The sequence below is a fragment of the Gallus gallus genome, chromosome 11, assembly GCF_016699485.2.
Source record: "Gallus gallus isolate bGalGal1 chromosome 11, bGalGal1.mat.broiler.GRCg7b, whole genome shotgun sequence".
In the NCBI taxonomy this organism is placed as follows: Eukaryota; Metazoa; Chordata; class Aves; order Galliformes; family Phasianidae; genus Gallus; species Gallus gallus.
In genome coordinates this window covers 3,516,282-3,530,116 of record NC_052542.1, presented here as the reverse complement: position 1 = coordinate 3,530,116, position 13,835 = coordinate 3,516,282, and the positions used below count along the sequence as shown (strand labels likewise).

At 55.4% G+C, this 13,835-nt stretch overlaps 1 protein-coding gene across 1 annotated transcript; it reads left to right on the top strand.

Annotated features, from left to right (window-relative positions):
* The first annotated feature begins 6,532 nt into the window (after positions 1–6,532).
* IRX6 (iroquois homeobox 6) lies at positions 6,533–9,972 on the top strand. Its single transcript, XM_025154387.2, has 7 exons — positions 6,533–6,577; positions 7,067–7,606; positions 7,727–7,836; positions 7,931–8,238; positions 8,340–8,846; positions 9,000–9,096; positions 9,224–9,972. Exons 1-7 carry the CDS (start codon positions 6,533–6,535, stop codon positions 9,279–9,281), a joined length of 1,665 nt encoding a protein of 554 aa, XP_025010155.2. The 3' UTR covers positions 9,282–9,972.
* Positions 9,973–13,835: the final 3,863 nt, after the last annotated feature.

Sequence of the window (13,835 nt, the reverse complement as noted above, 5' to 3'; positions counted from 1 at the left end):
CAACCAAGCCATATTGTTAGATGTATAAAACCCTGCTCAGAGGCTCCGGTGAGCAGCCATCACTCTGTCCTACAAGAAGCTTCACTATATTGTTGCCCATGGAGCCAGCCCACTCCATGCAAACAGAACACCTGATGGAGTTTTCCCTTTGCCTCTAGAGGAGTGCACACACAGCCCCACTCCTGCCTCTCCTTAAGCTGACATGGCACCACAGCTACACAGCACTCCCCAGCCAAGGTGGGCAGTGATTCCTACCATGGATCTGAGCCCTAAGGAGGTGTCCTCCACGCCCAGAATGCACCACAGCAGTTCCCCCAGCACATCAGGGACATCATATTGAGACGCCCACCTTAAACAGTCCATCCCACAGCCACGTGGTCCTGCTCCCACATCCCTACTGTCCCACACTGCGGCCTCCTGCCTCAGGTGCACAAACCCCAGCCCTCAATGCAGCCCTCATATACGGTCTCCTCCCTTCTTCAGTAGGGGTGGAATTGCCCTCAGATGGGGGCAACCTGCAATTCAAGTGGCCTAAAACCACTGGTGGCTACAGTCATCCACACCACAGCTGAATTTTAACCTTAATTAGAAAATCCACAGGGAAAACCCAGGCTCTTCTTTCTCCGTGTTTGAAGAGGAAACGATCTTTGAAAAATGTGAGTGCCATCACTCTGGCTTGTGGCCATCTCTGAAGCACACCTCAAGAAGTGACCACCACTGAGGTGTTATCACCAAGGAACCCCAGTCCCATTGGCAATATAGGGAAGCCATTGGCCCACAGACCCCGGGGGCTGCCAGGAATCCCACTCCCATCGCTCACCCCAGGAATCAAACCACACAGAGGGCTGAGAAATTGTGCCTGAAGACAGAGATTTTAGAAAGGTCACCGCTGATTGCTGCTTCCTACTGTCATAATGAACCTCCTCATTCTGAAAGTCACTTCAGGAAAACCAATACCCTTCTATGAGTTATAATGTTTGGAATAACTTTCTAACAATTACTCAACTCCTCTGAAATTTCTTTCATGGGATTGAAGGTTTTTCTCTTATCAAATTATCTGGATTTCTCATGGATTATGCATTTCTCCAAAACTCGCTATTTGCAGATTAAAGAGAGAAAGGAGAGTTAGAAAGGACACAATAGAAAAAAGATCAGTAAAGAAAAATATTTTAAATATTAATGACCAAGGGGGAAATGGAAATACATTAAAGGCAAATGTGAGAGCTTTTAAATATGTTATTAAAATTGATTTATAAATGAGACTCTTCTTTAACCAAGTGCTTCAGCCTTCACTCCTTATTTCCTTCTGCTGTCTCTCCAAGCATTGGTGTCACCACCCAAAGCCTATGCATCAAGGAAAGATATCTGCAAAATAATTAGGCTGGCGATGACTGCGTGCTGTTCAAAGGGGAAAACATCACCCTGTTAAGCACCTCGGAGAGGAGATGAAACGCTGGCTGCCACCAGCAGCTGCAGAGGTACGTGCAGGGCATCGCCCCGTGCTCCGGGGCTGCTCAGCACCAGCCCCAGTGGGAGCAGAGCGGGCAGGGCAGGGATGTGGCACATCTACAGGTGCAGACACCTATTGGTTACAAAGGTAGAAAGAGACATATCCCATTTCTGTCCTCCTTGATGGACACGGCAGCAGAAGCATATTGCACAAACCATGCCATTAATGTACCCCAAATAGTGGAAACTGTCCTTGAAAAGAATAAATGTTGTAAATCAGAAGAAAAGCACCGGTGTATATTTAACAAATTAGTCTCTATATATTTAATGTTCATGTAGATAGGCAAAATGCTTTATTTTAGCTCTGCTATCTGCCATAAACCACCCTAAGGTTAGAGCTGAAAACTGCAAACAGAAATATAAAACATCACTGAGAACCACAGAGCTCATAAGTTTGATTTTGTGGTGAGAATAGTCCACAGAACTCATTCTGAATGTCCTCGTAAGATCCTTTTTATAGCAGGTTATGAATCATCACATGATATCTTTAAATGGATGATCAATACTATATTTTCCCATAAAACGTTTGGTTTGAAATCCGATTTTAAGTGCATTAGAGTTTTTGTGCACCGAATGAGTGAGTGTCATAATAAATTGTCACTGGATACGAAAGAAATATAGCTTAGATTAATTGCCATATTTATTTATGAGTCTATAAAATACATTGTGAAAGTCCTGGCACATTTTTGGGATACCAGCTTGAACTTTCAAGAAAGTTAAAAGCATTAAGTGAGACTGAGAGTAGATTTATTATTGGAATGTTTTTAATTGCAGTTCCAACCAGACACAGGTATTAGAATGGTTGTGCCCTTAATGGCCACGTCTCATGTGTTTTTTCTCTAAAAATGATATACTTCCCATATTTTCATTGATTTTATGAGATTTATTGTAGATTAGCACTGCCTGTGTGTGAACTCCCCAGCGGTCCCTGCCTTCCCGAGCAGCTGGCCCAGCCCTCAGCACCTCCAGAGTATGGCTGGAGGGGGGCGGGGGGCACGGGGAGTGTGGCGGTGCATCTTGTGTGCATGGCACTGGGACCAATGGACCTCAGGGTGACAGCACGGGTCCTTCTCAATGCTCCCTTCTCCAGGGGCACAGCAGAGCAGATTCAGATATATTTGGAGCAGCAGGCTGAGCCCTTCACTCAGGCTTGAACTAACAGACAGGCTCCTTGGGGACAGCTGATCTGATGGGCTGGGATGAGGTGTCCCAAGTTAAGTGCTTTTGGTTTTTGATATGAGCTATCAGAGCAGCTCTTTCTAATGTGCAGCAAACACAGCCAGGTTTTGGTAAATTACAAATGAAGGTAAATAAGGCAGCAGCTCCAATCCCCATGTTTAATGGTGCACGTAAGCTGGTGATAACTCATGGAAAATAAGGCACCATCGCATGTAACCGGCACACTAATTAAAGCATAGATCCTGGAAATTACAGCGAGCAGACTTGGAAATGGAATAAAACTGTCATTCACTGCCACAGAATAAAGATGATGAACGGTACCTACGGTAATACAGATAAGAGCCTCCAGCTCGGAAGCAGCCTGCTCACCCAAACTGCCCCTTCTTGACAGCAGCACAGCAGCTGTGCAGAGGCCAAGGAGATACTGCATGGTGCAGCGCCCAGCAGCACCAGGTGAGCCTGGCATCCAGCTCAGCTGTGCCGAAGGAGCGTTGGGTCACCCTGCTGCACAGCTCCTTTACCAAAGCAGCCTTTCCTTAGTGGCCAAGCAAGGTGAAGGTCCACTCAAGGCCACCACACTGCCCATGGCTCCACTGGCTGTCACTGCCCCTCCCTTCTGTGCTCCCCACAACTCTCCCAGCACCGTGGCAGAGTCAGGAGCATCCGACACCAGCGGAGCAAAACCATGCAGCTCCTCAGATTGCCATAAGTGCACAGCTTTCCTAGAAGTCAGTGACACCTTTTTGATGTTCCCTTCTGGAGGATGAATGTCCAAAGACAACCAGAGTTATTCCCACTGTATTCCAAAGGTGCTCAAAAAAAGCACCCCTGACCCTCGTGTTTCTTCCCCAGCTCACAGGGCAGCACTTTATCCTCCCAATTACACCTCACCCCACACCAGCGTGTGTCCCACGCTTGGCTGTGCCAGTTCTCCCTTCCGTCCTGAAAACAGTTCTATTTTCTGCTTGTATGCTAAGCAATTAAAATGCTTTATCTCCAACAAGATATTAATCTTAATATTGTCCTAATTTGTTTCATTTTTTTCTGCCTCTCATGCAGAAATCTGTCTTGACAGTAGCCACTGAGATAAGGACAGTGCCCAGCGAGCTGCACAATGCACCATCATATACACTATTTTAGTTTGTCAAAACAATTAGTGTTCATTTTGGCTTTATTCAGTTAAATCTACAATGACTGATCAGTATAAATTATGTATTAGGCTGCCCAGCTGTACTTGTTTATTCATGCATGGACTTGAAGAATTTTCATTTTCTCAGTACAAAAAAAGATGCGGCCAAAAGAATCCCCCCATATTCTAAAATATAAAGAGACCTTATTCTCCACCACATTTCTACTGCATGTTTTGGAAGCTGCTTTGTTCCTGCCCCTCTCAGAACATTATTCTTCCTCCCAGAACCGCTGCTCTAACGCTTATGTCAATTAACCTATTATTTCCTTCACAGCTATCGGTGCCTGCGTTTGTGTTGCTGCAAAGCACACATTGCTACTCTCACTCCTTCCAATTACCTCTGAGCAAAGAGGTATCACAGCTAAAACAAATGGTGTTGGTTGTAAAAGCACCAAAAATCACGCTGTGGGCTGCATCTGAACTCCTGCCTTGCTTCAAGAGGAACCTCACGGGGAAATATGTACTGTTGTGTTCTCTTCCTTCAAGAACAAACATTTGTGAATTGAGGGGATTGCTGTGGCTCTGCCTGTCCTCAGTCACAGCCCTGGCTGGGAGAGCTCAGTACAGGCACTGCACTGGGCACGTGTGGGGACAGCTCAAGTGGGACAGGGATGGCACAAGTTTGGATAAAGAGAAACCTGCAGTGACCACTTACAGCACCAGTTCACCAGTTATGCTTCCCTAAGAGGCAGCAGAATGGAATCAAAGCTGTTTCCCTGCAATGAAAGTAGCATATTGCACATTGCTTCCCAAAGCACTAAACCAGGCTGAGCTCAAGATGCTGCTCTCGGCCGCAGCCCAGGCCTAAGGGCAATTCATGGGGTGGCTCCCGGGCACAGGGAGGAACAGAGTGTGAGGCAAAACACTTCTGTAGGGCCAAGCACTGCAGGAGCACAGCCGTGAATCAGAGCTGGGCTCAGCTGAGTGTGCCCAGCAGTCAGAGATGCACTCCCAGGTCGGCTGCACAGCTAAAGTCAGCAAACACAATGCCTGCTTCTTTGGGCAGACAACACATGTGCTAGTAAATAAATAAGTAAATAGATTAGATAAAAAATAAAAACCATGAATAAATTAACAAATGAAGGAAAAAAGAGGAGGGAAAAAAAAAGGAAAAAACCCTCAATTTTGCTGAATGAAGTGCTTTAGAACAAGTGGTTTTATTACTTTATAATTAGCATAATTTCCCCCAGAGGGATTCTCGCAATTAAATAATTAGCAGCAATGTTCCCCAGAGGCGCTCCGTGAGGACGTTCCCAGCCTCCCCCGCAGCCCCGCAGCCCTGCAGCCCGACCCGCGGAGCGCCCCGCCCGGCCCGGCGCGCAGCTCGGCAGCGCCACCCGTCGGGAGCGGCATCGAGCAGCGGGACGGGCAGAGCGGCCGCCGCCCGCCGGGCCCAGTGCCGGAACGGGGAAAAGTTGTCGGGTTTTCTTTTTTCTTTTCTCTTTTCCTTTTTTTTTTTTTTCCTCCTTTTTCTTCTTTTCCCCCTTTTAATTTTTATTTTTGTTTGTTTGCCTCCGAAAGCAAATCGCGGCCGGGCCCGCCGCAGGGGGATCCCCGTTTACCACCCGCGGATGTCTCCTCATAGGCAAACCCACGCGATGTCCTCTGCCGTCACTTAATCGGTGCCATTGGGCGCAGCGGTGCGGGCAGGGCCGGGCTGCGGGCGGTCGTCCATCCCTGCCCGCCCCGACCCCTCCTGGTGCAGGCGGTAGGGAGGCACGACCCGGACCCGGCTCCGCTCCGCTGTGGGGGTAACCGGGGATCGGGCGGCAACAGGATCCCGCCCGGGAGTCTGTCGGAGGCTCTTGCCCGCCGCCTGCCCTCCGCCCGGGCCCTGGGGAGACACGCTCGCTCAGTGCCGCGATTTCCCCCTTTATCACTTTTTTTTCCCCGGAGTCAAATTCGAATTGCTTAGAAAATAAAAGGAGCGGGACCAAGAGCGAAACACGAGCCGCCTGCCTCCTCCCCAACGGGACGACACCGCGGGGCTGCGGGCGCTGGCGGCCCCCGTCCCGTCGCATCCCCTACCCCTACCGCTGCCTCCGTCTCCGGCCCTGCCCTGCTCTACCCGCCGCTTCCCATCCCTACCCGTACAGCTGCCCCAGCCCCAACGCATTCCCCCGTCGCTGTCCCTATCCCTATCCCTACCCCTACCCTGCCCGCCGCTGCCCGCCGCTGCCGGCAGCCCGTGACGTCAGCCCGCCCGCTCCTCGCCCACCGCGGAACGCTCGAGACCTATAGAGCAGAAAATAATACACCAAGCGGGCTCCGTGTCTTGCGAGCCCGACGTGATTTCCCCCCTCCTTCAAAAAGAGAAAAAAAGAAAAAAGAAAAAAAAAAAGCCCCTTTGCACTTAAACTCTTTCTACATGTGGGGTGGCTTTTTAAACTCTCTCCATCCAAACATATTTATTCGGAGCGATGGGAAGCGGGGGGCAGCCGATTGTATTTTTGTTTAACCCAGGCAGGGAGCCCCCCCCGCCTCAGATGTCGGGCTGCTTTTCTTAAGTGCAATCATCTATAATTGAGCAAAAAAAAAAAAAAAAAAGCCATACGTGGAAATGTGTGTGTGAGAAGGTGCATCCTGACGCGGGGTTTAGTTACAATCGATCTTGGGGGGAAAATATTGCCTATGGTCCCAAAATAAGGAGCGGCTATGTCTTTCTCCCAGTTCGGATACCCCTACAGCACCACTTCGCAGGTAAGGCGAGTGAGCAGCACTCACTTTTGTTCAGATTCCGCTGCTGCCGTCCAGATGTCTGTTACCCCTCCCTTTTTTCCTCCCTTTCCCTTACTTAGAGTCTTTTTTTAAAAGGGCACATCTGGAGCCTTTTTTAAAAAAATGTGCGTGTGTGTTTATGTCTCGTCCGTGTTGTGTTAGGCTTAAACAAATAGCTCGCAGTTCGCACAGCGAAAGGCGTTTGGAAAACCGGTGCTTCCTGCCCCCGCTCCCCTTCCACCGCTCACTCGGAAGAGCAACAAACACACACGCGCGCTTTGTCCCTTCGTGCCGCGCTCCCCGGGCGCCGCTCCCCGCGGAGCAGCCGTCGGACCCCGCACCCCGGGGCGCCCTGCACCGCCGCCCCGCGCCGCGCCCCGGGTTGGGTGGGACGGTTCGGGCGCCGCAAGCACGGCGAGGTGCGTGTGCCTCCCCCGGTCGGGAAGTTCGCCGTCCCTTTCAACTTATTGAAATCGAGTGCCTTCGATTGCGTTAGCTGACATATTTACTGCTTTGTCTATTGTCGAATTAACTATAATCGCAACTTCTTGCCTTGAAATCGATGCAAACGGATCGAGGGGGGCGGGCAGGGGGAAGCCGCGCGGATCTTTTGCCATTTTCGAGAGCGACCGTTGCCTCCGAGTTCCGCCCGCTCCGCTCCGCGCGTCCCCGCTCCCCGCTCCCGGAGCTCCCCCGCCCCCGCCCGCCCCCGCCGCTCCGGGGCTGCCCCGCGGCCGCTCAGCGCGCCCCGTCTCTCCGCCGCAGTTCCTGGTGCCCGGCAGCCCCGGCGCGTCCTGCTGCGAGCCCGCTCCCCGCTCCGGCCCGGATGCGTCCTCGGCGCCGGCCGCCGCCTCGCTGTGCTGCGCCCCGTACGAGAGCCGGCTGCTGGCGCCCGGCCGCGCCGAGCTCAATGCGGCGCTGGGCATGTACGGAGCCCCGTACGCCGCCGGCCAGGGCTACGGCAACTACCTGCCCTACAGCGCCGAGCCCGCCGCCATCTACACCGCGCTGGTGAGTGAGGGAGCGAGGGAGCGCCCGACGGCCGCGGCGGCGCGGCTCAGCCCTGCGGGGCCGTCGAGGGTCGGGGATGGGGCCGGGATCGGGGTCCCACCGCTGCCGCTTGCCTTGCAGAACCCCCAGTATGAGATCAAGGAGGGCGCCGGCACTCTGCACTCGGGGATCGCGCAGCCCGCCGCTTACTACTCGTACGAGCACTCCCTGGGGCAGTACCAGTACGACAGGTAACCGCGCCGCCGGAGCACCCGGGGAGACGGCCGGGAAGCCGGGCGGGCAGGGCCGGGGTAGGGTCGGGCACCCCTCACGCCGCTCCCGCAGGTACGGGCCGGTGGACTTCACCGCTTCGGCCCGGCGCAAGAATGCCACTCGGGAGACGACGAGCACCCTGAAGACGTGGCTGTACGAGCACCGCAAGAACCCGTACCCCACCAAGGGCGAGAAGATCATGCTGGCCATCATCACCAAGATGACCCTCACCCAGGTCTCCACCTGGTTCGCCAACGCGCGGCGGCGGCTCAAGAAGGAGAACAAGATGACCTGGTCTCCCAAGAACAAAGCGGGGGAAGAGAGGAAGGAGGACGGCACGAGGCACGACGGGGAGTACGGCGCGGGGAGCGACGGCCGAGGTAGGGCAGGGCGGGACAGGACGGGTCGGGAGGCGCGGAGAGGCCCCGGGCCCCGCACCTGCCCTGAGGACCCGCCGCCCCTCCCGCTGTGTGTTGAGCAGAGCGGAAGAGCTGCAAGGAGGACAAGGAGCTGCGACTCAGCGACCTGGACGACCTGGAGGAGGAGGACGAGGAGAATGAAGACGAGGAGGAGGCGGGGAAGGCGGCGAAGGGCCGGCCCGGCTCTCTGCAGGAAGCCCCCGGCTCCGGAGCGGCTTTGCCCGGGGCCCCGCGGAGCGCCTGCAGCGTGCCCGGGCCGTGCCGCGCCTTCCCCTGCTCACGGGCCCCCTCCGCGGCTCCGGCCCCCGCCGCCCTCGCCCCGCCGCCGTCCTACGCGCCCCCGGAGAAGCCGCGCATCTGGTCGCTGGCGCGCACGGCCGGGGCCAACGCGGCGCGCAGAGGCAGCCCCGAGGGTTGCGGCACGGAGGAGGGCGGCGGGGCGGTGGGGGAGCTGCCCCCGGCCCCAGAGGCCCCGTTCCGGAGCTCCGCCTTCAGCCCCCAACCCGTCCCGCGGAGCTGCGCGTCCCACCGCGGCCTGGGGCAGCCGTGCCAGTACGCGGCGGCCGAAGGTACCCGCTTCGGCGGGGCCGCGGGGGCGGGGGGAACGGGGCGGACGGGGCTGCCGCCTCCTGCGCGCCCGCGGCCCTGAATCGTGCCCGGTGCCCCGGGAGCGGCGGGGCCGGGTCGACCAGAGCCCCCGCGAGCTGCGTGTGTCTGTGCAGGCTTCGGGCGGGGCGGCGGGGGAGGCCCGGGAGGTGCCGAGCCGGGCGGAACGTGCCTAGAGCGGCTGCGGACGGCTTTCAGGCCGATGCTGAGGAGGTGAGGTAGGTGAGGGGCCGCCCGCTCCGCCCCGCTCCTGGCGCTGCCTCAGCCGGGCCGGGCACGTCCTGGATGTGCCCGTCCCGGGCCGCTCACTCCGCCTTTCCCCCTCCCCCCACTCCCGCAGGGCCGCCTGCCCCTTCCTGAGCGCCGGCGGCAGGGCTGCAGCCAGGCTCTCGCCCTGAAGCCGGACGCAGTACTGCCCGGCGCCGAGCCCCCGGCCCGGGCACGGCGGGCACCGCTGCTCGCAGGGCGGGCGGAGCGGCCCCGGCCGCGTTGCCGCTCGTTAAATACCCGCGATTGATGTCTTTACCAAAACCAAGACTCAGCTTTTCTCCCGTTTCCCCACGTCGTGCTTTTGTTGTTATTTTCCCCCCAAGCCCGCTGGTTCCATTGCTCCGAGCGGCGGAGCGGCGGTGCACGACGCGCAGTCCCCGGCAGCACCGCCCCGGCCGCGCCGTGACCCCGCGGCACTCAGCGCTGCCCCGGGCGGGGACGGGGGCGGCGGCGGTCGGGCGTCCTCGGTGCGTCCGGGCCGCCGCCTCCGCCCCGGGGCAGCGCTGCTCTCCGCGGGACAGCCGAGAAAGGGAAACAGCATCTCTGCATTCTTTCTGTTTAATTAAAAGTGTCATCAAACACTTTGTGTTCGGACTAATAAACCAAGCAGGGATGAGGAAAGAATGTTTCTTTGTTCCTGTTTCTAGAAGCAGTGGCAATAATTTAAATTAATAACTGCGGTAATTAAGAGGTCATCTATAGATCAAGCCGATACCTGCCATTTCCAAGTTCACCGGGGTCAGCATTTACATTAAGTCATTTGTGGTCAATAGAGTCCAATGAATTCTGCCTTAATAAATCAGGGAAATCAATCTTGAATATCGAGTACACTTCTCTATGTTTACCCAAGGTACCGAAGGCAGCGGAGGGAACTCCTGGGGGTGCGGACGTGGGGCCCGGGGCAGCAGAGGGACAGCGGGGCCGGGCCCAGGCAGGGTGGGAGCGCGGGGCTCTGAGGTCCCGGGGCGGCCCTGAGCGGCGCGGTAGCAGCGCGCTGTGCCGCAGTGACCCGCAGCTTAGGGTAGGGGAAATTAAGCTGCGAAAAGATAAACATTATTTCAAGTGGGATTTGAAGGATTAGGGCCTGTAATAAAGAGTATTAGGCCCTTTCGAAGGGTTCTCGCAAGGAGACTTGCGCGCTCCTCCTGTGCCACCGGCGGGGATGGGTGCCGCCCCGAGGAGCGCAGCACCACGCGGCTCCATCCCGGCGGCTGCGGAGGGGCTCTGCGGGGACGGAACGCCCGGAGCCGCCCGCGGGAGGCGAAGCCCCGGAGTCCTCCCGGCAGCGCCCCGAGTGGCGGCGGGGGCTCGGCGGGGCCGGGAAGCTTTGGGATGGTTCTAAGGCAGGCACGAAGGTACCCTCCGGGAGCCTTAAGACTTGTGTTTTTTATTACTTTGCCTCCGTTTTTATTAAAGGTCAAGCGAGCGAGATGCAGATTATCCCATCCGCCCGCCCAGGACTCCTCCGCAATCTGTCACCGGCAAGATACGTATCGCAAATCTCTCCAAATATAATCTCCCGGAATCATATTCCGAATACTGTTTTGATTAAAAACGAGAGCGCGGATTGACGGAGAACAAATACCGGGAGCGGAGCACGGAGAGGGGGAACGGGATCCGCGGGCTCCAGAGGAGCGCACCGTCCCGGTGCCGTTAAGGCCTGCAACAACCGCCCGGAGCGAAGAGCGGATGCTGCCGGCCTCCCCCGGCCGCTCCCAGTGCCGCCGGCCCGGTCCGGCCGTAGCCGCGCACACTCCGCTGCGCCCGCTCAAAGGCCGCGCCGCGCTCGCTAATGAACTTTTCTCCGAGACAATTAAGGGCTCGGCGGGGCGGGGGCCGATGAAAGGCCGCCTTTGTGCGGTCGAGACGGCGCGGCTCGGCCCGGCTCCCCCGGGCTTCCTGCGGCCCCGCGGTGACCCGCCCTGCGGCACGGCCCGGCGGGGGCAGCGGCACTCCCCGGGTGGCTCCTCCGGGCTGCAGCCCCGCAGATGGGGGCCGCTGTCCCGCTCCTCCTGCCCGCGGGCTGCTGCGGTCAGCAAAAGCGACGGCTTGTTACGGGGTGGCCGCCGTGGGGGAGAAAGCTGTAGAAAGGTGCTCTGGGGAGATGTGAAGGAGGGCTCGAGCACAGCGACTGGGTGGGAAGGAGGTGACAGTTAGCTGGAGAAGAGCATAATTCCCCACCGCTTTCCCCAAGTCCCTCACGCTGCCCTCGGGCACCTGCTGGCTTTGCTTCTGTCCCTCCGTGTACCAGCACAAACGCTCCTGTCGTCCTTGGGGTCATGGCACGGCCCTGGACACAAGGCACCGCCTGGCTCAGTGCCTCCTACCCTCATGCTTCCCCTTGCAGGAGGGTGGGAGAGAAAACCTTCCCTCACCGCTGCACCCCGCACCAGGACAGTGGCTGTGACAAGGAGCCCGTGCCCTGGCTGGTGCCCTGCTGTCCTCACCCTGAGGGGCAGAGCTGCCCAGGGCAGCAGGGAGCATTCTACCATCCCATCTCACAGGAAGGAGGAAGCTGGCCCTTGGAGATCCCTCCTCAGGGGAGCAGAAGTTGTGGAACTACATGGATATTGAGGTAATGAAGCAATGGACTGCAGCAATTGGTTCAACACAATCTCAAAGGCAGCATGAGCAGCTCTTGGGCCAAGTGCCTTTTCTGGCCCAAAGCATCTGCTGGGGAAAGGCAATGAATTACTTGCGGCTTTTTTTGTTTGTTTGTTTTTACCTAACGTTCATCTGAAAATAAATTGCAGGCCAGAACAGGTGGATAACATTCTGGAATGATTTAATGATTTATTTAATCTGGATTCTCTTTCAATCTACTTAGCAGGATGAATACTTTTTTTAGCCCAAGTCCAAAAGCTGGGTTTTTCATTTACAGAAGAGAAAATACCCCACAAGAGCTCTGCTTCACCAAGGTGTGCTCCGCAGCATTGTCTGCAGCACAACAGTCATTCTGGGGTTGCTGAGAGCCCTGAGAAAAATTCTTCCTTGCCATATGCACAGTGCTTCAGATGGGTATCTGCTCTCCTTTGTGCAGCATCTGGGCAATAAGACAGCTGATCTTAGCACCAGGCACTGCACCTTCAATCTGAGTATGGGCAGCTTTCAGCCTGCAAAGACAGCCACTCTCTGGCTCTCCCTCTCCATAGGGCAGCCTAGGGCACCAGTGACCAGAGAGTGACTAGAGAGTGACCAGAAAGTAAGTGCTGCAGCACAGCACCAGCAGACACAAAAGCAGCGTTTCCCACCCCCATGCCCTTGGTAGGGCCTGGGAGCCTGCCAGACTGAGGGACTTCCAGCCCCTGCCCTGCTGGGGACAGCACAGTCATCTGCCAGGTGCTTGGCCGCAGTGTCTGTGTAGAACAGCAGCGTGAAGAAGCATGGGAGTTGAGTCATGCATAACCCCAAGAATAATGCTGCAGCTACAAGCCCTTACCCGGTTTGGATGACCCATCCAAGTGGACTCTCTCCTCTATTTTAAAGGTACACATCATCCATGTAAAACACCTCCAAGATGCCCTCCATAGTTAGCTGCTTAATGGAACGTCTTAAATATATCCACCAGCCATGAAACAAGCAGCACTGGAGCTCTCTGCTGCCACAGCCAATCCCACTGCTGCTCATTATGGGTAACAGAAAAATATCACTTCCACATCACTGAGTTCTGGTCTTCCCTACGTGAACCACAAGAGGCACCGGACAGTGACACGGTAGGTAAAAGTTCACACAGATCAGGATAAGGTCATGTCTGTAAAGAGAAATAATTTCTCAAAACAAATGCCAAATGATGGATTTTTCATTATTTTTTTAAATCAGACTCTTGTATGCTAAATATTCCTGTGAGCCAACAGCACCTGGAGTAGTTCAGGTAAAGCAGTGCTGGCTGCCTTAGCTGGGGGAAGGCAGCTTCTGCCAGCAGGACTTCAAATGTCCCACTCTTTAGCACCTGCCAGAGGGAGCTGATGCATTCCTGTTCCCCCCACATCACATCCTGGCTGGTGCATCTCACAGAGATGCTGTATCTGGTGTCCGTCTGCCCGTCAAGTGTTACAATTTACCTGTAGAAAAATCAATTGCCAGTAAAACTCCCCGAGTATCCTGTGGAATTCAGAAATGTAACATGTATTACTCCTCTCCCTGAACTTTCCCATAAAGTACTGGCTTACTCAGTATTCTGTGGCAGGAAATTATTAAAACTTGTCCTAGTTCCTCTCAATTGCAGCGATAATATAACCTCACTTTCTCTTCATACACATTTAGAACTGGAGCTACAAATATAATACGTGGTATTCCATAAGTGAATCAGATGGAATTACAGTGTAAGAATGTAGTCATAGGGGCAACTGTATTTGGAGCCCAACTCCAAAAGTTAATAACAGTGATGGTGTCTCTCACTCCCTCACCCCAAATCACAGACCCACATTGCATTATGAGTGCCCCAGTAGGAGCTGGCTCCTTCAGCCTTTCCCAGCAGAAGACGCTGGGGCCTGGATTTGCTTTCAGAGTGCTCTGGGTTTTGTCTGGTGAAATAAAACTTGGGGACAGATTTCTTATGGAAACAATGCTCCAATAGTCACCATGAGAAAAGACCACCACCTGCCCACCATTTCCTAATTTGTTAAATTAAATGACATATCTCAGCCAATTGCAAACACGAGTGTCCATGCTGTTGCCTCCTT